The following is a 22,707-nucleotide window of genomic DNA, read 5'->3' on the forward strand; positions in this document are numbered from 1 at the left end:
TGTTAAGTTTTTTGAAATGTTCCCTGCATGTATCCCTAGGGGATAAACCCACTGTACATCGAAGAGCTTTTTTTTTTTGCCATCTGAAAATTGATACTGAATTGGGAGAATTTCCCCAGAGCAGAATACCATATGAAAGATGGGGGTGGATATAAGCAAAATATGAAAGCAGCAGTAAGTTTTGGCAGACATTATTCCTAAGTTTATAAAGTAGGAACATGGCACGTGCAAGTTTAGTACAGACGTATGTGATATGTTTATCCCAGCTAAGTTTCTGGTCAATCATTATTCCTAACAGTTTAACAGACAATAGTTTATGTACTTTTCATAAAAAGCATAAATTTCTTAAATAATTTCTCTGGTTTGAAATTACTGACAAACCGTATGCTTCCTGTAAAAGTCATACGTTCTGGCAACTGAAGGCTCTCATTAAATTTACATGTTTGTTTCTCAATTTTTCAGGCAGTAATGGAAAAGATTATATGTTCCTACTGAAAGGTCATGAAGACTTAAGACAGGATGAACGTGTAATGCAGCTTTTCGGTCTTGTTAATACACTGTTGCTGAATGATCCTGATACATTCCGCAGGAATCTTACAATACAGGTAAGTGCAGTATTTCCTTTCTATATCTTGTGGACAGCATGTTAGTTCTTATTAAGAAGATACTGAACACAGAATGTAGTATTGTGGAAAATTATCAAGGGGACAAGGGGAAGAAAGAGTTATGTCCAAGAGACAAATGAAGGTAGTGGACAGTTAAGAAATCATGAAATATACTATAAACAAAGATTGCTAGTCTTTTATGGCATTAAAACCAAGTGTAAAGCATGATTTTTAATAATAAATGAAAGGAGTTCCTATAAATCACTCCATATGAGTATCAAGATTTCTTCAACTAGCAACTTGTCATGGAAAGAAGTTGAACCTTAATACAGGTAGCTGGTGGGGGTCTGAACTTTGCTCACTCTGAATATGAGCCTAGTGTCTATTGTTTTCTTTCAAACTGAGTTGCTCATCCATTGCTGATGCTGTTGAAATAAGGGGTGCAATAACAGGATGAAAAATACTGAAAACAAAATCAGTCAAGCTCTCTGAATTTTTTTATGATATACTTGTCACTAAACTGGAGTGTGATAAGTTGTGAAAGTGAACAGTGTCCAAGAAAAAAAGCTGTTAATAATAAGGGAAAGTGAAGATTCTAATAGTGACAAAAACTTTCTTAATATTTGAATAAAAGAAAATGAAGGTGCTTGAGCAATTAGAAATCATTCAAAGCTGCAGGCTTAAAAATGCCTGCCCAAGGCAAGGGACAGTAATAAAAATAGAATGTAACATGGTTTTGACATTAAAGAAAATTCTACTGTTGAATTAGGAAAATGCTCAGGACAGTGGAAAAATTACCATAATAGTATTGTGTGGAGGGGGCTTCTAGAGTAGGCACAGCAAAAGGTAATTTCTAAACAGCATACCATGTGGGTAACATGGTGGTAAACTGTATATTTGTTAAATTTCAACTATATCTGCAGAATAGTTTTGTTTATACAGCTTTTTCTAAAGTAGTCATATTGTGTGTGTGTTTCATTCAAATGTGTAAACCTGAAAACCGCCATCATGAAGATCTTTTTCATGAACCGTTAACTGCCAATGGAATCTCCTTCAATGCAGATGAATTCAAACAAGGGTGTATTATTCTTAAAAATATAATCTACATGAAGGACAGCCCAAAACTGCAAGCAGATATGAAAACATCGAAAAAGTACACAATGTGTTATTGGACGATCAGCAATTAAAGGCATATGAAATAGCTGAAGCTGTAGGAATGTCAAAATTCAGTACATGGCAATAATTGAAAAATCTGATAACTATCAAGGCAACATAGATAAGGAATGGCTGGCTACTCAGTATTTGGAACTGTATGTAAATATTATCACACTGAGAGGATACGTGTAAATTGGATTACCTAGCAATATTAATTAGCAGCCCTTTTAACTGGCATAGAATCTTTCTTCACACACACACACACACACACACACACACACACACACACACACACACACACAGTGCTACTATAAATGATTAATTCATTTTGAAATCTCTATATTTTTCGAAGTATCATGTAAAAATATGACAGATGCAAGAACAGAACTATAAACTTACCAAGTTTCCATTTTGCACTCTACAAATGTCATATGAGTGTTCCTCTGATCATACAAAATGCCCAGGTGGTAGTCAAGTTTGTTTTGTACCTTATGTAGGAACATCCTATCAGCAGTCATCACAGCAGCATTTATGCATTCTCTGAGCTGTTCCAGTGTTCTCAGCTCTAGGGGTACATAAATACGGTCCTTAATGTACCCCCAAAGAAAAATGTCACAAGGCATTTCCAATTGCTACAGGGAGCCTCCTCAAAACCTTCATATGGAAACTAGACCCAGGAAGTTACTTAACCATTCTAAGTGTGAGGTCTGTAGGTTTCAATCCATTGTTGACAACCTGAACCTGCCGGGGACAGTTAGACAACAGACTTTCTTACAAAGACAGCATCGAACACTTGCAGACAGTGCCATGAAATTAGTTACCATTGTCATTTTCTTACAGTCATACTGGTTTTCCTCTCTCAATATTTCTTTAGGTGCAGAGGTGACAAAGTTCTGTCTAACAGAATTGAATGGGAGAATGGTGTTCCTGGAGGAGGTATTGTAAAATTATCCCTTTGGCGTAAATAGTGTAACATCAACATTAAGAATTCCAGTGCATTGATCCATCTTAGTGGGCAGTTTTTCAGAGTATTGTTCATCTTACAACAATGCCACAGAAACTCCTCAGGTACAACTCACAAGAGAGAGGCATTGAGACTTGAGGTATCAGAAATGAAATTCCTTAGATCCATCATCCAGAAGACAAAGATGAATAATTAAGGAATCTGGAGGTGGAAGGAAGAACTTGGAGGAATGGGCTGAACATACTGGTTTTATAGATTTTTGACAGATAAGTTAGTTTATATTGATTGTAACGATGTAAAGAAAAGATAGATTGCTGGTCTGAGCTGCCGGAGATGGCAGTCGTGTGCAAGGGTGTCCTTGCTTGTGGGAATGAATGTGTGTGTGTTTATCTTTTTCTGACAAAGGCTGTGGCTAGAAGCTAGTGTGTAAGTATCTTCTAGCTGTGCCTGTCTGCAACTTAATGCATCAGCTTTATGATAAGTAGCAATCTATCTTTTGCTTACATTGTTGGTATTCCAACCTAGAGTTTCCATTGTTTGATATTGATTTGAATCATTATTGCTGTGTTTTTACTTCACCTGTCCAGCATAAGGACACCATTGCAAGTTTTAATGTTTTGGTGAGATTTGTGGACCTCATATTTGAGTCAAAGCTGTAATGGTTATCACACCTTAATGTCCTGGAAGCAAGTTCCCTGATGGTTTTTAACACTTTGGACTGCCTTAGTCACAAGTCCTGGGTAGCAAACTGAGCAAGTCTGCTCCAGTGTTACAAAGTTTTTATATGATCTCAGCTAGATTATAGTCATGGCGTACTGAGAAGTGAGTTTCAGGCTATCACTCATGCAGGGGCTAGATTGATTACTGGGGAAGTTTTATGGCAACCATAGCAAGGCTTTAGGAATCAAATAAGGGATAGAATGTACTCACTAGAAAAACACTGTTGTACTCAAAAACCAGTTGCCTTGTTCTCATACTACTTAATAACGGAAAATTGTGATGGTGGTGGGAGGATCCAACAGCCTACTTTTAAATTGCCTGTTTACTATTCAGTGCCTGCTCTGCGTGGTTAACCAAGCTATCTTAATTCACATTATTTTACAAAGCTTGTCATGAAGTGGTCGCTGCTGATTGTTGTTTAGTAATCTATTGACTGTTTATCAGTATATACAATAGCTTTTAAGGCTGATGAATAAATTTGTTTTCACACAAAAAAATGTTCTTTTCCCAACAGAGGTATGCTGTGATCCCATTATCAACAAACAGTGGACTGATTGGCTGGGTGCCTCACTGTGATACGCTTCACACACTTATAAGGGATTATAGAGAGAAAAAGAAAATATTATTAAACATTGAACACAGAATTATGCTTCGGGTAAATACACTTTAGTAAAGAATACATTTTGAACTATCTAATGATATAGATCGTTTAAAATTATCTGTAGCAGTACCAATTTTGTTAACTGCTGTACATTAGAAAATATAATTAATACCTTGTTATAATTATAGATGGCACCAGATTATGACCACCTAACACTGATGCAAAAAGTGGAAGTGTTTGAACACGCTTTAGAGCACACACAAGGAGATGACTTATCACGACTTCTCTGGCTTAAATCACCGTCATCAGAAGTGTGGTTTGATAGACGTACAAATTATACTCGCTCCCTTGCTGTCATGTCAATGGTTGGTTACATACTGGGCTTAGGAGACAGGTAAAGAAAAATCTGGTTCTAATACAAACCAACTTTCATTATTTGCAAATAATGGTGATTACTTTTAAAGAGGCCCACTTGAGTTCTTTTGCTATTTGTATATTTATTGTGGTATTATTAGAATTATTGTTTTCCCTTTTTTACCAAATACTAAATATTTTCTATTCTATTCTTTTAATTTTCAGGCATCCTTCAAATTTGATGTTAGATCGGCTGAGTGGGAAAATTTTGCATATAGATTTTGGAGATTGTTTTGAAGTAGCAATGACAAGAGAAAAGTTCCCAGAGAAGATTCCATTTAGGCTTACTCGCATGCTGATTAATGCAATGGAGGTAAAATATTTACACCAAATCTTTATTTTTTTAAATTGTATGCATTGTTCCTTGTATAGCGTAGTCTTTTAAGTGGTGTACTGTCCCTGCAGTAATGACTTCTTCTTTAAATTACTTATTTTCAATTTTATCTTAGCTTATCCTTTTCTCGTATGTCCAATTTTGAGATATGTAAATAAATAAAAATTACCACCATACGAATTCAGATTGCTAAAATATTCTGTCTGACCTTTTTTTATATATATAGGTTGTGGGTTGTTCTCCCCCCCCCCCCCCTCCCCCCCCCCTCCCCTCTCCAGTGTCATTTTCCTAATTTTTTTTATTGCTGTTTTCAACAGAAATTTTATTAGCTCTCATCCTATTGCTTTGCAGTGATTTTATTTTGCAGATAATTTTATACAGAATGAGCATTCCCATTACTCATATGTGCAAAGTCACATTGTTGTGGCTTGTTTCTCTATGCAAAAGTGGTACAGCCTAAACTGTAACACACAAGTGCTTGTCTGAAGTACGTACCACTTTGTTGAACACCTGTCACTCCATATTTTTTACTCTTATAATGTTGTTACTCCGTGGCGTGTAAGTGATCGGCTGCTTTAATCTGTGTGCCTTAGTGCTGCCTGAGGAGACATGTTTTAATTGAAGTGTAACCAGATTTTCATCTCCATAGCTAATTCAGCTCATGAATGAGTCATGAATCATGCGAAGGTGTTTCCTGCACTCTGAGGAATGGAACCATCAGTCACTTGGGAACAAGTCCCACTGCACAGTAACTTAAATTTGGTATTCCACTAAGAGAAGGACTCATTGACTAGGCTAGTGCCTAAGACCTTGTTAGTGCCAAATTATAAGTAGAACTTAGCTATGCCATTATTATGTTTACCAATGAAATGCTCAGTCTTGCTTTGCACCTTCAGTAAATCAGTGTTAATGTTACTTATTCAGCAGTTTCAAAGCATATTCAGCAGTTCTGCATATAATTCAAATACTGTGGCTCTGCCATATGTTGTGCAATTTCTCAGTGTTTTTCTGTATGAAGAATGTGAGTAAAGCATTGCTCTGAATCTGATCAATTAGTTACTGTGTACATTGTTTTCTCTGTTATTATACAAAGATAAATTGAAGACACTTATGTCACTCCCAATTTAAATGCAAATTACGTATGTGAAGATATCACGAGAGCAATGGTGAGCTGTATGCGAAGAACAAATAGTTCCGTTGTGAGAAAGTCACAAAAAATATGTACCTCCCAAATGTAATAAAAAAAATATTCATTTTTATGACATTGAAATGGTGTGATGAGGATGAGAAATCGGAAAATAAATTTTCCGGGTGTTAATAAACTCAATTGCCAAGTGAGATACAGAGCTGAAGAAGGAGCACCTCAACCATAATCATTGAATTTCATCCACAACTGTATAAGCATCTAGAATGGTACAGAATGAGTTGCATCAGGAATGTTAGAAGTGTCTCATGATGAAATTTGCCAAGAGATTAAAATCACAGACTACAGAGCAATACTTGAGATGAAACAACTGACGGGTTTTGCTAGAATCAGTTTGTCATTGTACTAATGTTGGTAAAAGAAAGCAATTATTTATTCTCAGACAGTTATGTTGCTGAAACTACTTCCAAAAGCAGAATTTGAAAACTAAAATTAATCATGGTAAAAAATTCAACTATATTAATCAGTACAGTACAACTATTCAATGGCTTTGGTCTTCTTGATACCTGACAACCACTATTGATGTCAGTGATGTGTATGAGTGTAGTTTAGATATGCACTTCTTTTTCTTCCTGGAATTTGACTGTATTTTCTCTAAACCCTTTTACAACTTCCTTGACATATGACAAACAAACCATTCTTATTTTAACTTCCTAAAGTGTATTAAATTTCAGAAATAGTATCATTGTAATAAGGTACTGGGATTTGAGTGTCCCATGATATTCCCAAATTGAGTAATGCTAACTAATATGGCTTGACACCTTTCCCATTTCATACCAGTTTAAGCCATAGAGACACATTATTATTGTTGTTTTTATTATTATTTTTTATTCAGTATATTTATTGTGCTGACATGTTCTGTGATCATGTGGTAGGATAAAAATGGACCTTGAGAATTAAATTTGAAATTTTTTATGCTCTTTATCCTCTACATACCTCTGAACATAATGTTAGATAGTAACCACTCACAACTTCGACAGATCATGAAGAACATACGTGACCTGCTTACTAATGAAACATTTTGGTGAGATGATAAGTCAACCCCTAGTATGACATCACATGAATTAGGCTTAGTGTTCAATGTAATTTATGGGGGCTGCTGGTGAGTGTGAATACCTTTCCATGAACACTCCCATGCAGACAATTTACCCTTGGTGCATCTCAACTGAGACTTAAATGCATGAAATTTTGTTGATAACAGAGTAAATGTGAACCAAGCATATTCCTTCCACACTTTAAACTTTTATAGGGTTTTCAGTGTGCATATTAACATTAAAAATGTTTTTGTGAATACAAAATTATTTTTTTCAAAGGTAATACATTGTTAAAATGTGAAAATATGATAATGTATCATGGAAATATAAGATAAAAGAAATGTATGTCAGCTACTTAATGAAACCTCACAAGGTACTCTTATTAGTTGTGCCTCTGTTGGTAATCAAAATCAGTACACAGTTAAGTTTCAGAAATCATTTTTCTGTGAAGCATTTCTGCCACAACAATGAAATACACAAAACTGTGGAGATGACCACATATTACTGCATCACCAAAGGCAGGGAACCAGGTTGATGATCCAAACTACATCTTTTCGGTTTCTCACCATGAGAAAATATATACTGGTTGATTTTGAACATAACATCAAACACATCCCAGAGTAAGATTATTTTTCTTGGAAACAGATTTTAAACTTAGTAAAGCACGCTGAAGATAGTTTTTAGGAAATTAAAATGACACTGCCTTTTACGATCTACATTGACGTCTATACTCCAGAACCGGCAGAGGGTACGTCCCATTATACCAGTTATTAGGTAGGGGTTCTTTCTATTCCATTCATGTACTAGAGCATGGGAAGTACGATTCCTATGCAAGCGATACATAGAGGGTTGTAACATATGTAGGGGGGGGGGGGGGCTACACTACAACTAGTATGTTTGTCCCACTGGTGCTTCCACTCTTCAAAACATTTTTTTGTAGTGATCTTTAGAAATGGCTGACTGTTTTTCGCCCTCATTTTTTCCTTGGTTTCTTCCGTGTTATCAAATCGGTGTCCTTTCGTGCCCTTTTTCATGTGTGGAAATAAGAAAAAGTCATACGGAGCCAGGTCAGATGATTAACATGTGTGGGCAATGGAACCATGCTATTTTTAGCCAAAAACTGTCTAATAAGGATGGCTATGTGTGTCGGTGTGAGGAACAAACTTGGCAGCAATCCTTTTCATTCCCAAATCTTCCATTAAAATTTGCTGACCCTAGCTCCAAGATAACCCACTAATGTATGACAATTGATCAATTGCCCGTTGATGGTCTGTGACCATACGCTCTTCAATTTTTTCAATATTTTCATTGATTTGAGCAGTTGATGGACGTTTAGAATGAGGTTTGTCATCAGTTGGCATGCTGCCATTTTTAAATCGAGCAAACCACTTGGACACTTGAGTTTTTCCCAAAGCATCACCTTGGTAACATCTTTTCAACACTAAAACAGTTTCAGAAGCATTTTTACCTAGTGTTGTGTTGTTGTGGTCTTCAGTCCTGAGACTGGTTTGATGCAGGTCTCCATGCTACTCTACCCTGGGCAAGCTTTCTTGATCTCCCAGTACTTACTGCAACCTACATCCTTCTGAATCTGCTTAGTGTATTCATCTCTTGGTCTCCCTCTACGATTTTTACCCTCCACGCTTCCCTCCAATGCTAAATTGGTGATCCCTTGATGCCTCAGAACATGTCCTACCAACCAGTCCCTTCTTCTTGTCAAGTTGTGCCACAAACCCCTCTTCTCCCCAATTCTATTCAATACCTCCTCATTAGTTATGTGATCTACCCATCTAATCTTCAGCATTCTTCTGTAGCACAACATTTCGAAAACTTCTATTCTCTTCTTGTCCAAACTATTTATCGTCCATGTTTCACTTCCATACATGGCTACACTCCATACAAATACTTTCAGAAATGACTTCCTGACACTTAAATATATACTCGATATTAACAAATTTCTCTTCTTCAGAAACGCTGTCCTTGGCATTGCCAGTCTACATCTCTCTCCTTTGACCATCTACTAACAAAGAGATAGAGGGGCTGGCCAGTACTTACCTCAGCTGAGTACAGCCGATAGATACACAAAAAACAGAACCGAAAATTTACGTTCCTAGCTTTCAGAACAAATGTTCCTTCATCAGGGAGGGGAGAGGGGAAAGAAAGGGAAGAAGGGAAAGTGGATTCAGTTACTCACAACCCAGGTTATGAAGCAACAGGGAAAGGAAAACAGGGAGGGTAGCAAGGATGGAGGCATGGTTGTCAGAGATCTTTGGCATCCCTCTGGCAACCATGCCTCCATCCTTGCTACCCTCCCTGTTTTCCTTTCCCTGTTGCTTCATAACCTGGGTTGTGAGTAACTGAATCCAATTTCCCTTCTTCCCTTTCTTTCCCCTCTCTCCTCCCTGATGAAGGAACATTTGTTCCGAAAGCTAGGAACGTAAATTTTCAGTTCTGTTTTTTGTGTATCTATCGGCTGTACTGAGCTGAGGTAAGTACTGGCCAGCCCCTCTATCTCTTTGTTAGTATTTGTTTCACATCTTTATATGAGATTTTCCATTAACTACTTTGACCATCATCAGTTATTTTGCTTCCCAAATAGCAAAACTCCTTTACTACTTTAAGTGCGTCATTTCCTAATCGAATTCCCTCAGCATCACCTGACTTAATTTGACTACATTCCATTATCCTAGTTTTGCTTTTGTTGATGTTCATCTTATATCCACCTTTCAAGACACTGTCCATTCCGTTCAACTGCTCTTCCAAGTCCTTTGCTGTCTCTGACAGAATTACAATGTCATTGGCGAACCTCAAAGTTTTTATTTCTTCTCCATGGATTTTAATACGTACTCCGAATTTTTCTTTTGTTTTCTTTACTGCTTGCTCAATATACAGATTGAATAATATCGGCGACAGGCTACAACCCTGTCTCACTCCCTTCCCAACCGCTGCTTCCCTTTCATGCCCCTCGACTCTTATAACTGCCATTTGGTTTCTGTACAAATTGTAAATATCCTTTCACTCCCTGTATCTTACCCCTGCCACCTTTAGAATTTGAAAGAGAGTGTTCCAGTCAACATTGTCAAAAGCTTTCTCTAAGTCTACAAATGCTAGAAACGTAGGTTTGCCTTTCCTTAATCTATTTTCTAAGATTAGTCGTAGGGTCAGTATTGCCTCACGTGTTCCAACATTTCTATGTAATCCAAACTGATCTTCCCTGAGGTCAGCTTCTACCAGTTTTTCCATTCGTCTGTAAAGAATTTCACGTTAGTATTTTGCAGCTGTGACTTATTAAACTGATAGTTCGGTAATTTTCACATCTGTCAACACCTGCTTTCTTTGGGATGGGAATTATTATATTCTTCTTGAAGTCTGAGGGTATTTCTCCTGTCTCATACATCTTGCTCATCAGATGGTAGAGGCAGTATTGTATCTCCCATTTCATCTTCATCTACATCCTCTTCCATTTCCATAATATTGTCCTCAAGTACATCGCCCGTGTATAGACCCTCTATATACTCCTTCCACATTTCTGCTTTCCTTTCTTTGCTTAGAACTGGGTTTCCATCTGAGCTCTTGATATTCATACAAGTGGCTCTCTTTTCTCCATAGGTCTCTTTAATTTTCCTGTAGGCAGATCTGTCTTACCCCTCGTGAGTTAAGCCTCTACATCCTTACATTTGTCCTCTAGCCATCCCTGCTTAGCCATTTTGCACTTCCTGTCGATCTCATTTTTGAGACGTTTGTATTCCTATTTGCCTGCTTCATTTACTGCGTTTTTATATTTTCTCCTTTCGTCAATTAAATTCAATATTTCTTCTGTTACCCATAAATTTCTACTAGCCCTCATCTTTTTATCTACCTGATCCTCTGTTGCCTTTACTACTTCATCTCTCAGAGCTACCCATTCCTCTTCTACTGTATTTCTTTCCCCCATTCCTGTCAATTGTTCCCTTATGCTCTCCCTGAAACTCTGTACAACCTCTGGTTTAGTCAGTTTATCCAGGTCCTATCGCCTTAAATTCCCAACTTTTTGCAGTTTCTTCAGTTTTAATCTACAGTTCATAACCAATAGATTGTGGTCAGAGTTCACATCTGCCCCTGGAAATGTTTTACAATTTAAAACCTGGTTCCTAAATCTCTGTCTTACCATTATATAATCTATCTGAAACCTGTCAGTATCTCCAGGCTTCTTCCATGTATACAACCTTCTTTTATGGTTCTTGAACCAAGTGTTAGCTATGATTAAGTTATGCTCTGTGCAAAATTCTACCAGACGGCTTCCTCTTTCATTTCTCACCCCCAATCCGTATTCACCCACTATGTTTCCTTCTCTCCCCTTTCCTACTCTCGAATTACAGTCACCCATGACTATTAAATTTTCGTCTCCCTTCACTACCTGAATAATTTCTTTTATCTCATCATACATTTCATCAATTTCTTCGTCATCTGCAGAGCTAGTTGGCATATAAACTTGTACTACTGTAAAAGGCGTGGGCTTCGTATCTATCTTGGCCACAATAATGCGTTCACTATGCTGTTTGTAGTAGCTTACCCACATTCCTATATTCCTATTCATTATTAAACCTACTCCTGCATTACCCCTATTTGATTTTGTGTTTATAACCCTGTAGTCACCTGACCAGAAGTCTTGTTCCTCCCGCCACCGAACTTCACTAATTCCCACTATATCTAACTTTAACCTATCCATTTCCCTTTTTAAATTTTCTAATCTACCTGCCCGATTAAGGGATCTGACATTCCACACACCAATTCGTAGAATGCCAGTTTTCTTTCTCCTGATAATGACGCCCTCTTGAGTAGCCCCCGCCCGGAGATCCGAATGGGGGACTATTTTACCTCCGGAATATTTTACCCAAGAGGACGCCATCATCATTTAACCATACAGTAAAGCTGCATGCGCACGGGAAAAATTACAACTGTAGTTTCCCCTTTCTTTCAGCCATTCGCAGTACCAGCACAATAGAAAACAGAATTTCTCAGCTGAATGCTGTTCACTTAAACTTGCTATAATGAAAAACAAAACTAGAATGAAATAGTACTATCAAAAACAATCACTGCAGATGAACAGAACAAGCGAGGCCAACAAAGGACATGGCACTGAACTGGCAGTGAGTTGCGCTGTGTGTGTCTAGCGGCAGAAATGCGTACTATACAAGCACACCACATGGCAATGTTATTCCAGGTTTTTTTTGGTACCCCCTCGTATGCCTAGAGTCATAATTTAAAGCCAGTTCTTGAAACTTTTTCAAGAACCTGCCAGTTCGATGTCTTCATAATCTCTGAGACTTTTCTCCCAAAAGTTGAACATACCTGCGACCATTCGTGTTGCCCTTCTGTGTATACATTCAATAATCCCCTGCTAGTCCTATTTGGTACGTGTCCCATGAGCAACATTCTATAATGGGTGGCACAAGTGTTTTGTAAGCAATCTCCTTTGTAGACTGACTGCATTTCTCCAGTATTCTATCAATAAACCAAAGTCTACCACATCTACCACCTACTTCACTTTTCAGTGAGCCTGTGTATCATTACATTTCATATACCTACAAAGTGTTATGCCCAGGTATTTGTACGAGTTGGCCCAGTCCAGTGGTGACCCATTGATAGTATAGTTATAAGAATTTTTTTCTTTTCTTTTTATGAAGTGCACCATTTTACATTTCTGAACATTTAAAGCAAGTTGTCAATCTTTGCACCACTTAGAAATCTTATCAAAAGCTGACTGAATATTTATGCAGCTTCTTTCAGACCGTAATTCATTATAGGTAACTACATCATCTGCAAAAAGTTTGTGGTTACTATTAATATACAACATGAACAACAAGGGTTCTAACAGAGTTCGCTGCAGCACACCCAAGGTTACTTCTACATCTGACAATGACTCTCCATCCAAGACAACATGCTGTATCCTCCCTACCAAAAAGTCCTCTATCTAGTCGTAAATTTTGCTTGATACCCCACATGATCATACTTTTGACAGTAAGCTTTTCAGAAATCTACCTGACTGCCTCAGTCCAAAGCTTTCAGTACGTTGTGAGAAAAGTGTGAGTATGGTTTCGGATAATCGATGTTTTCAGAATCCATGCTGGCTGTCATGAGGGACATCATTCTTTCTTAGATACGTCATTATGTTTGAACTCAGAATTTATTTGCTACTGTGGAAGCATCATCAGCTAACAAAGGATTTCTATCTTAAATCTGTTGTTGGATTTGTTCAGCAAAACCAGAGGTTCTGTGTGAGTCTTCTTGGAAAAAACAGCAAATGGGTATTATAGAAGAATTGATTTCCCTAGGCAAGTACTCTTGCTTCAGTCTACATAACATCCTCGCAAATGAGCAACATGTTGATGGAATGGCACAGTTTATTTACACAAACAAAAGTAGCCAGCTCCACAAAGCAAGAACTCGAAGAAGTGGGAGAAAAGCTGACATTGTCTGTTGATTTTACTATGATGATAATTTTCTGAATGCAAATCATTTGAAGACCAAAATTTTCTCACTCCTGCATAACGGAGAAGCAAATAGGATGCTGAATGTATCATGTTGCAGTTAAAGCTCACAAACCTAAGTTCTGTCTAAGTATTTTAAGCTCACTTAGGACGGATATAAAACAATCAGAAAGCGCAGCACAGAATTCCCAACATCTATCAACATACCACAGAATTCCCAATGCCTATCAACATACCACAGAATTCATAACATCTATCAACATACCACAGTATTCGCAACATGTGCTTTGATTACACTTCCTGGCGGATTAAAACTGTATACCGGGCTGAGACTTGAACTCGGGAGTAAAATCTCAGTTCAGCACACAATTTTAAAATTTAAATCTGCCAGGAAGTTTCATATCAGTGCATACTCTACTGTCGAATGAAAATTTCATTTTGGAGGTGTGCTTTTGTGTTCAACAGTGAACCAAATCTGTACAAAGGAGGATCTGTTGACAGAAAATGAAAAGACTCTTAATGCAAATGGAAATCATGTAATCCAACCCGGAATATAAAATACAGTTATATGTATACTCAGAATTATGAATGTGCTGCAGTGCGTTTGGTTGGAGTAGAATTCAAATCTCTATCCAGCCATCCTGATTTATGTTTTCCATAGTTTCCCAAAATTACAACAGTAAATAGTGGGAAGATTTCTTTGGCTGGACCAGGGGCAGTTCCTTCGTTCACTTTGTGTAACTGAGTTGGTGCTCCATTTGTAATGCATTAGGAGGGATTATTTAATTATGATCTAACTTCCTTCCTGTACTTGACCATATTTTCAGTTTGTCATTTGCTGTTCTGTAAAACATTTCTGGTTTATCCTGTGACACATGCAAAGAGCATGAAAACTGCGAAGGGAACAGAGCAAAATATGTAGAAGAAAAATACACAACGTACATAATAGACACTCATGATAATGAAAGAATGTGAAAGTCTCAAATTAACATACTTAGTATATCCCAGAAGAAAATTTAGATTCAAGAAAAACTTCTGCACTTTAAAGGAAGTTAATGTCAGTCAACATATTTTCATTTTCTTCTCAATGAGTGCTTTCTTTCCTTATTTGTTTTCTTTTTTTGAAAATAAAAACTAGTTTTCTCAATTGTTTACTTTGCTCACAACTTTATTTTATTTACTTTATTGTATGCTCAGCAATTGCATGCGGATAATAACACTGCCACATAAGATAATATGACTTGCAGTTAAAACAACATTAATTGTTTGCTTGTAGGTTACAGGAATAGAAGGGACATATCGCCGCACATGTGAGTCCGTTATGTCTGTGCTTCATCGCAACAAGGACAGTCTAATGGCAGTTCTAGAAGCATTTGTGTATGATCCACTGCTGAACTGGAGACTCATTGATAATGCCACACCCAAAGCAAAACGCTCAAAAGCCCAAACTGATTTGTCTGTTTCATCTTCATCACAAGAACATGGTGATATACTGGATGCGGGTGGCAGTCTAAGTGCTACTGCTGCTAAGAAGGGTGTGCCTGGCAGCATGGAAAATATAGGTATGTGCAGAGAATTCGACGATCTTTCCATATATTATGATTCTTTTTTTAATTTTACAATTTGACATCTGTTTGTAATCGAAAAGAAACTATATTGAGAGTAAAAATCAGAAAAGGGATAGCCAGTTTTTCCTTGATTTTTTTAAGTCCCAAGCTTGTGTTACACCCATGATAAACCTAACATAATTTACAGTATAATAACTTTGACAGAGGGGCAAAAAAGTAATGGTAACTAATTCTAGAAAGAAATATAATAGAAAGAAAAAACTGTGTGGAGAGATAGGCAGTAAGGTAACTCGCAATGCATAGCAGACATGGCCAAATTTATCAAAATTAGTTTCCTAAGTTACAGTAGTTAAAGATATGTTGAGTTTCATGTCAATACTTTAGAAAAGGATGGGAAGTAGAGTATGTAAAAATGTAACACAGTTACACATGTCAGCTCAGCAGGTAAACAAATTAAATGTGTTCACACCTCTTGTAAAATCAAATATAGAAAAAAATAAACTGGTTGGCACAGAGAAAATTTTGTGACATCATGATGCTGAGGCACTGCAAGTTCCTTAGAAGTGTGGCATGCGCTGGTATTGCTAATGAATTTAGTGTCACTTAAACAAGAAGTTATCATAATGTGCAGCGAGGTGTTTCTCACAACTTTTCCAACAGTTTTAATCAGTGACTGTTATGTAGACTCAGAAGATGTAGAATATTGTGTGTTGTTTTGAACCTTTATGGCAGATTAAAACTGTTTGCCAGTGTGGGACTCAAAACTGAAACCACACTGTTTATGGGTAATGCTGTGACCAATAGCTATACTAGCGAGACTCTTGACCAGTCCCCACCATTAAAGTTGTCAGTAAGAGCATTGCCAGTGAAAAGACCAAGTTCTGAGTTAAATCTGGTCAGCACACAGTTTTAAACTGCCAGGAACTTTCAGAAGATGAACGTTTTCATCCAGTTGAAATGACAAAACAGTTCAACACAGTCACAACACATTCATTGGCCACTAACTTGGTGTTTGCTTTTCTCAACTTGTGGCGACTGTGAAATGAAGAATGCATTATGTTCTTCACTGCTGCAACCACATTTTTGCTACAGACCATGTTCTCCATAGACAGAGTTGGTCCTAAAAGAAAGTAATCAAAGTATTTTCAGCTTAACAAGCTGCATAGAGTACAGTGAGAGAAAAAATGATAGATGACCAGCAGACAGTAATGTTCCTGCTGTCTCACATCATAAACTTGACCATCATGCTGCTGTGTCCATCACATTCAGAAGTTGCAGACAGTCCTGACAAAAGGAAGTGAAGTATTGTTGCTAGATAAGTGGTGTCCCAGAAGGAGTGGTCAATATTCAGGGATATGACAGGAACAATCATTAAGAGCAAAAAAAAAAACTCTAGTAAACTCGGGTTCTAAAATGCATGCCTCAAGAGCTATGAGCACTTTGTCATTGCAGTGCTGTGAAACAAATGTCTTCTACTGCACAAGATCCTTGCTTTCCATATTTTGAGAAGTGGTATGTGAAGTGGCAGTAGAAACAATTTACACTAGCCTGACTGTAATGCATACTTCAACTTCTTTCATATTCAAGAAGACACTTCTTCATTATGCTACATTTGACACATCATTGTTCTCTCTGTCTCTTTTTCCACTCCAGCTGTGTGCTCTATATGGCAGAAATATTCCTTCTTCCAACTTTTTCTCAAACTTTATTTACTCAGAAAACTATCTTAGCATCATTGATTACTTGAGGGCAATGATACTATAAGCAATAGTAAGAGAGACCAGAAAATAATAATAATAATAAAAAAACATCAAATGACACCACATATTTATGCAGAAACAGTAAAGGAAATAACAGAAAAATATATGCTCACCAATCCATGGTGGCCATTTTGACAACACTGTCCAAACATATTTGCTAACCATAAATTTATTATAATGCAATGTTAAATGTCTTTTGTACAGAAAATAGATTATATAGGTACATTCATTGTTAAACAGTGAAGTAATGCTTCTTTTCTGCAATATAGGAGACAACAACCAACCAGAAGCACTGAACAAGAAGGCTTTAGCAATAATAACACGTGTTCGAGAGAAGTTAACTGGCTGTGACTTTTCCCATGAGAAAGATCTGACAGTTCAAAAGCAAGTGGATCTCTTGATACAACAAGCCACTTCTAATGAAAATCTGTGTCAATGTTATATTGGCTGGTGAGTGTTTTGCATATTAAAACATTGAGCTATACTATAAAAACAGAAAAAGAACACTTTGCGAAGTAAGATTTACAGCACCTTCTTTTTCTGTATTACCTTATCATAGTATAACAGAGCTACAGGAATAACATAAAAGCCAGCCATGGCCGAGCAGTTCTAGGCGCTTCAGTCTGGAACTGTGCGACTGCTACGGTCGCAGGTTCGAATCCTGCCTCGGGCATGGATGTGTGTGATGTCCTTAGGTTAGTTAGGTTTAAGTACTTCTAAGTTCTAGGGGACTGATGACCTCAGATGTTAAGTCCCATAGTGCTCAGAGCCATTTGAACCATTTGAAATAACATAAAACAATTTTCTATATTCTGAAGATGTTTATTAGTTATTGGCCATAGTTGTTGTGTGTTCCCTTTGGTAATTGAGAATTTAAAGGGGGAAATCTAGTTGATAAGACTTACAAGATGTCATTGATATGTAATGTCATCACATCATATCATATATCTCTGTTGTTTGTCTTGTCTTTCATGGACTGCCTGTAACATTATCTCATATGTACCACTGCCTGAACTTTGCCATGAAAGAGTACTGCGCATATCATTACCTAATTGCCAAAAAAGAATAGCTAAGTGTACAAATTACAATGTTTATCATAAATGGCTAAAAAAACTTCCACACTCATTATATTCATATGTATGACAATGCATTGTTATATGTGTGATTAAAGTGATTTACAAAAGGAATCAAATCTGCAATAAGTAAAAATACAACACGAGAAGTATTCTTTACCAAATGGCAGGTAATATATATAATATTACATCAGTTATACCAGAAAACTGCACTAAACAAGATTCAATAAAAGATAAGCATAATATTCTGAATGAAGAAGGGAAATTATAAACACTAGAAAAGAACTTACAATCAAACAATGGATTTTCGTAATGGAATGTAACAATATTATGAAAAGGAAAGTTTCAACTCACTGTTTAGGAGAGGCTGGAATTTAAAATGTCATGTGATGGTAAATACTTAGTCTTACCAATGAATGGTGAGTAGGATTGGTTTAACAAGAGGGGGGAGGGGGGGGGGGAGGAAAGGAGAGAAATATTGAACAGTGTTGAATCGAAAGAAATGGATATATTTATAGTATCATTGCAAATGAATGCCTCCAGCAAATGTACAATAAACAGTGAGCAAGAGGAAATTATCATTTTACAAAGGAAAGATTGTCATAATTATGTCAGAGAATACAAACATAATAGGACAGTTTGGTTTAATAAAAGCAGAGCAGTGCTGTGCAGTCAACTTTTAATCTTTCATTTGTGTCTGTTATTGCCACTCCAAATGTTGCCTTCAACTGTCCAAAATACAAAAATTCATTAATAACTTCATTGTTAATTTGTAGAATTTTCTGTTTGATGTGTTGTTAATACATTATTTAAGTATTATTGCAATGGGTTTTAAGACCAGCTTTCAAACTTTGTTTATTAATTTTTTTTTCCTGTTAACTGCTGAATTTTTCCTCCTCTTAGAACAAGAAGTACAGTGTTATTCCCAAAAGTGGATGTTAGGATATGCTCCCTTAACAACACATTCCCTCATTCTTGTCCCAGGTTAAGAATCTGCTCTGAGGCCCCTGATAGTAATTTGCTGCATTAGATCTTTTTGCCCAACCCCTTTTCAAATTCTTAATTTCTCACTATTGTGATGAAGTCTAATGGAAGTTGTAAGCATTTGCGTATAAGTTCTCCTATACTAATTCAGGTTGAAGCAAAGCTGTATTTCTCAAGGGCTTTTGTTATAGATTTTGTGAAACTGTGTTAAAAGTTTACGTATCTCATGTGAATGGTAATTGATATGGATTGCTCCATTATATAATTTTGTTCACAACTTAGAAGTGGCTACTACGAACAGTGGACAATTGCTGATCATTATGTCAGCTATAAATCCAATGTTTTTTTCCATCTGACGATTTTATTGAATACAAGGGGTAGTCATAAAGTTTTCATTATCACCTTGAAAACATGAAGCTGCAACCATGAAACTTGATGATAGTGTTAGCCCTCTGCATATTTGTCCTTCAATTTAACACATTTCTCCCAACAATGAATGACATGGTGGAGAACTTCAATATAAAACTCTGCAACTCAGCTGTTTAGGAAATGATCCACCTTGAAAATCATCTCATCGTCATTTGGGAAGTATCTGCTAAGCAATTGTTTGTTCATCCAAGGAAAGAGAAAGAAGTCACTGGTACCATGTCAGGGGAATGTGGGTGGGAAGGAAGGGGGGGGGGGGGGGGAGGCAAAAACTGATAGCTCAAAGAAGCAGCATGTGTGACTACATCCTGTGCAGAATGACCTGGAGCAAAAATACCCCCTTGGACAGTTTTCCACAATGCGTCATCCAGACAGCCTCCCATAACCTCATTACGATATTTCATAAGTAGGCTCCTGTGGTAGTTTACCCTTACAAGAATAATCTGTTAACATCACCCCATAGTAGTCCCAAAAAGCACCTTGCCTTATTATTATTATTATTATTATTATTCTGGAGGGGGATCTGCAATTTTTCCACTGCTGCCCTGCCTCAGTTCTCGGAACTTCCTATTGTACTACTTATTAAGGCTTATTCCACATTCCATTCATGTATAGAGTGCAAGGAGAATGTCAAAATGTTGTGCGTGTGGTCTTTACCAGGATTTCTTTAAGCAGGTCTATGAAATGGTTTATTCGCAAGATATGACAATGTAAACCTCAATGTTGTTGAAAATGATAAGTGTGTGGAGCCACTTCCTATTCATATGAGCAGTGTGAGGTGGGAGGGGGGACTGATATCACTAGTTTTGACCATGATTTACGGGTTCTCTCCTGCTTTATTAAAAAAATAATACTATTTTTGTTGGTAATATTTTTACAGTGCTTCTTTTATTCCAGGTGCCCTTTCTGGTAACTGCTAGTCACTGCAGTCTCTCTACAGTGAAGTCATTTGATTTAAGAACACTTAAAGCTAGTCAGCAGATTATGATCATATGTTTACAAGAAAAGTGTAATAGTCTGTGTGATGTGTAACTGGAAAATTAAAATCATAGCTACTGTAAATTTATATGTATATGTGATTGTATATAATTATGCATGTAATATATTCTTCAGACTGCCAGACATTTTTGAGACTGTATGAAGTACTGAGTGTAAGAACTTTCATTCCATTGTTATGTAAATTATATTCAGATATATTTTGTTGAATGCTGTAATAATGTTTTTTTGTGGATCAAGTGAACTGTAAAACAGAGCTCAAAACTTTATTTTTTGTAGATTAAGTGCTCCTTCAAGGTTTAAACATTCATCTCAAATTAATAAAAGAACAAATCTTTTGAAAAATCTTATCATGACAGACAGATGTGATGCACATTTACTTTATTGCTTATTTTTGTCTACTTACTGATGACTGCAAAAAGAAATTGCAGATATTTATGAATTGTAAGTTATAATGTGTGGGCCTTTTTTACATTAAGGTCCATCACAATACAGTCCAAAGAAGCAACTAAACACTATGAATTGCTGTAAAGGTAGCATTCAGAGTGAAACTTGCTTTCAGTAATTAATACTATTGTGTGGTTGACCTAATAGGTTTGTCAGGCACAGCCTGTGATGAATCATGTCATTACATTGCTGTCATCTGCGACTGTTGAAGTAGAATATCATGAGTGAATGGAGGTACTTGGAGAGAGGGATAATGTGCTCTTCTTTATGAAATGAATAGCTTATCTGTGACCCATTTCTGTACATCCTTATAAGCAACTTGAAGTAGGCCATTCCTTCTTGTGTATACGACATTCTCTGTGGAATGTTTCCCTCTATTATATTCTCTGTTAAAACATAGATTTCTGTTATAACAGGATGACCTGGCCAAATAGAGTGGTTCGTACCTACAGTGAGGCTAATTGGAGAGGCAAATCTGTGTTATCTGGTGCCCGGAAAACTGTACTATGTTTTGCACTTTTGTTATCTGTCAGGCTATCTACTTAGTAATGATGTTTAAATCATGTAAGGAGTGATTGGTCCCTGTTGCCTGTTTATGGTAATCAGAAACATCTGCTTGTTTTTCTGTATACCAAGTTTTATTTGCAAATAGTTATCATTACAAGTAAAAAACCTTAATTTGTACAATATCAGACCAAATTTAGTCTCTTAAATTTCTGTGATTAATTGCAGGATGGATACATTGGAGGTGTGTTCAAACAGTAAGGTGACTATATATATTAATGGAAAAATATTTATTTATTCACCATTATTCATGTTGTTCCCTTCAAAGTAATCCCCCTCAGATAATATACACTTGTGCCAACACTTCTTCCAATCCTCGAAGCACTTCTCATAAGCACTTTTTGGTACAGCCTTGAGTACTTCCAGTGATGCAGTTTTTATTTCCTCAATCATTGAAAATCTTCGTCCTTTCATAGGTCTTTTCAGTTTTGGAAACAAGAAAAAGTTGCAGGGGGGCCAAATCCAGGGAATATGGTGGCTGAGGCATGATTGTCATGTTGTTTTTGGCCAAAAAATCTTGCACAAGAAACAGTGAATGGACAGGTGCATTGTTGTGATGCAAAAGCCATGAATTGTTTTTCCACAATTCCTGTTTTTCCACAATTCCAGGCATTTTTGTATATTGCTTCTCGCAGACGGCATGTAACATCAAGGTAATACTCTTCATTGACCATACAACCTTGAGGCAGAAATTCGTGATGCACCACGCCATGGTGATTGAAAAAAACAGTGAGCAAAACTTTGACATTTGATCAAACTTGGTGTGCTTTATTTTGGTCTTGGCTCTCCAGGATGCTTCCATTGGGAAGGTTGGGCTTTGATTTTGACATCATAACCATAAACCCATGTTTCACCACCAGTTATGACCCTTATGAACAAACCAGGATCATCACTGATGTCATTCTAGAGCTCCTGATTGATGCTCATACGATGGTTCTTCAGAATCAGAATTGAGAAGTCTTGGAACAAACTTTGCTGACATATGTCTCATGCCCAAAACATCTGAAAGAATTGCAGTACACGAGCTGACCGATATGCCAACATCCTCGGCAACTTATCTTACCATAATTTGACGATTTTCCAAAACAGATTTCTTCACAGTTTCAACGTTATCATCCGTTGTTGTTGTGCTGGGGTGTCCAGAGTGAGGTTTGTCACTGGCATCTTCTCAGAGCTTTTACCACTTGTAAACATTTTTTTACTTAGAGCAGACTCACTGTATGCCACTGTTAACATTCCATTTTTCACACAAAATTTGATACAAATTCTTTGCTCCATTTTTTATAATAATTGAAAATGGCCAAGCACACTAACACACGTCTAACCTTCCTATCTGTCAAAAACAAATGAAGTATGCTGAACACTTGAAACTGTGAACATATGTAGGG

General features: G+C 36.9%; 1 protein-coding gene across 2 annotated transcripts in view; it reads left to right on the forward strand.

Moving 5' to 3' along the window:
- The window catches only part of LOC126457241 (serine/threonine-protein kinase mTOR), a 263,986-nt gene extending 243,333 nt beyond the window's left edge, over positions 1-20,653 (forward strand). For both annotated transcript variants that reach the window (XM_050093384.1, XM_050093385.1), the window contains 7 exons: positions 463-605; positions 3,959-4,099; positions 4,234-4,439; positions 4,625-4,772; positions 14,778-15,063; positions 17,099-17,279; positions 20,210-20,653. In XM_050093384.1, the coding sequence (XP_049949341.1) occupies positions 463-605; positions 3,959-4,099; positions 4,234-4,439; positions 4,625-4,772; positions 14,778-15,063; positions 17,099-17,279; positions 20,210-20,225 (1,121 nt within the window). In that variant the 3' untranslated portion in view covers positions 20,226-20,653. The remainder of the gene's footprint in view (positions 1-462; positions 606-3,958; positions 4,100-4,233; positions 4,440-4,624; positions 4,773-14,777; positions 15,064-17,098; positions 17,280-20,209) is intronic.
- The last annotated feature ends 2,054 nt before the right edge of the window (positions 20,654-22,707 follow it).

Source organism: Schistocerca serialis, chromosome 2, assembly GCF_023864345.2.
Source record: "Schistocerca serialis cubense isolate TAMUIC-IGC-003099 chromosome 2, iqSchSeri2.2, whole genome shotgun sequence".
Classification (NCBI taxonomy): domain Eukaryota; kingdom Metazoa; phylum Arthropoda; class Insecta; order Orthoptera; family Acrididae; genus Schistocerca; species Schistocerca serialis.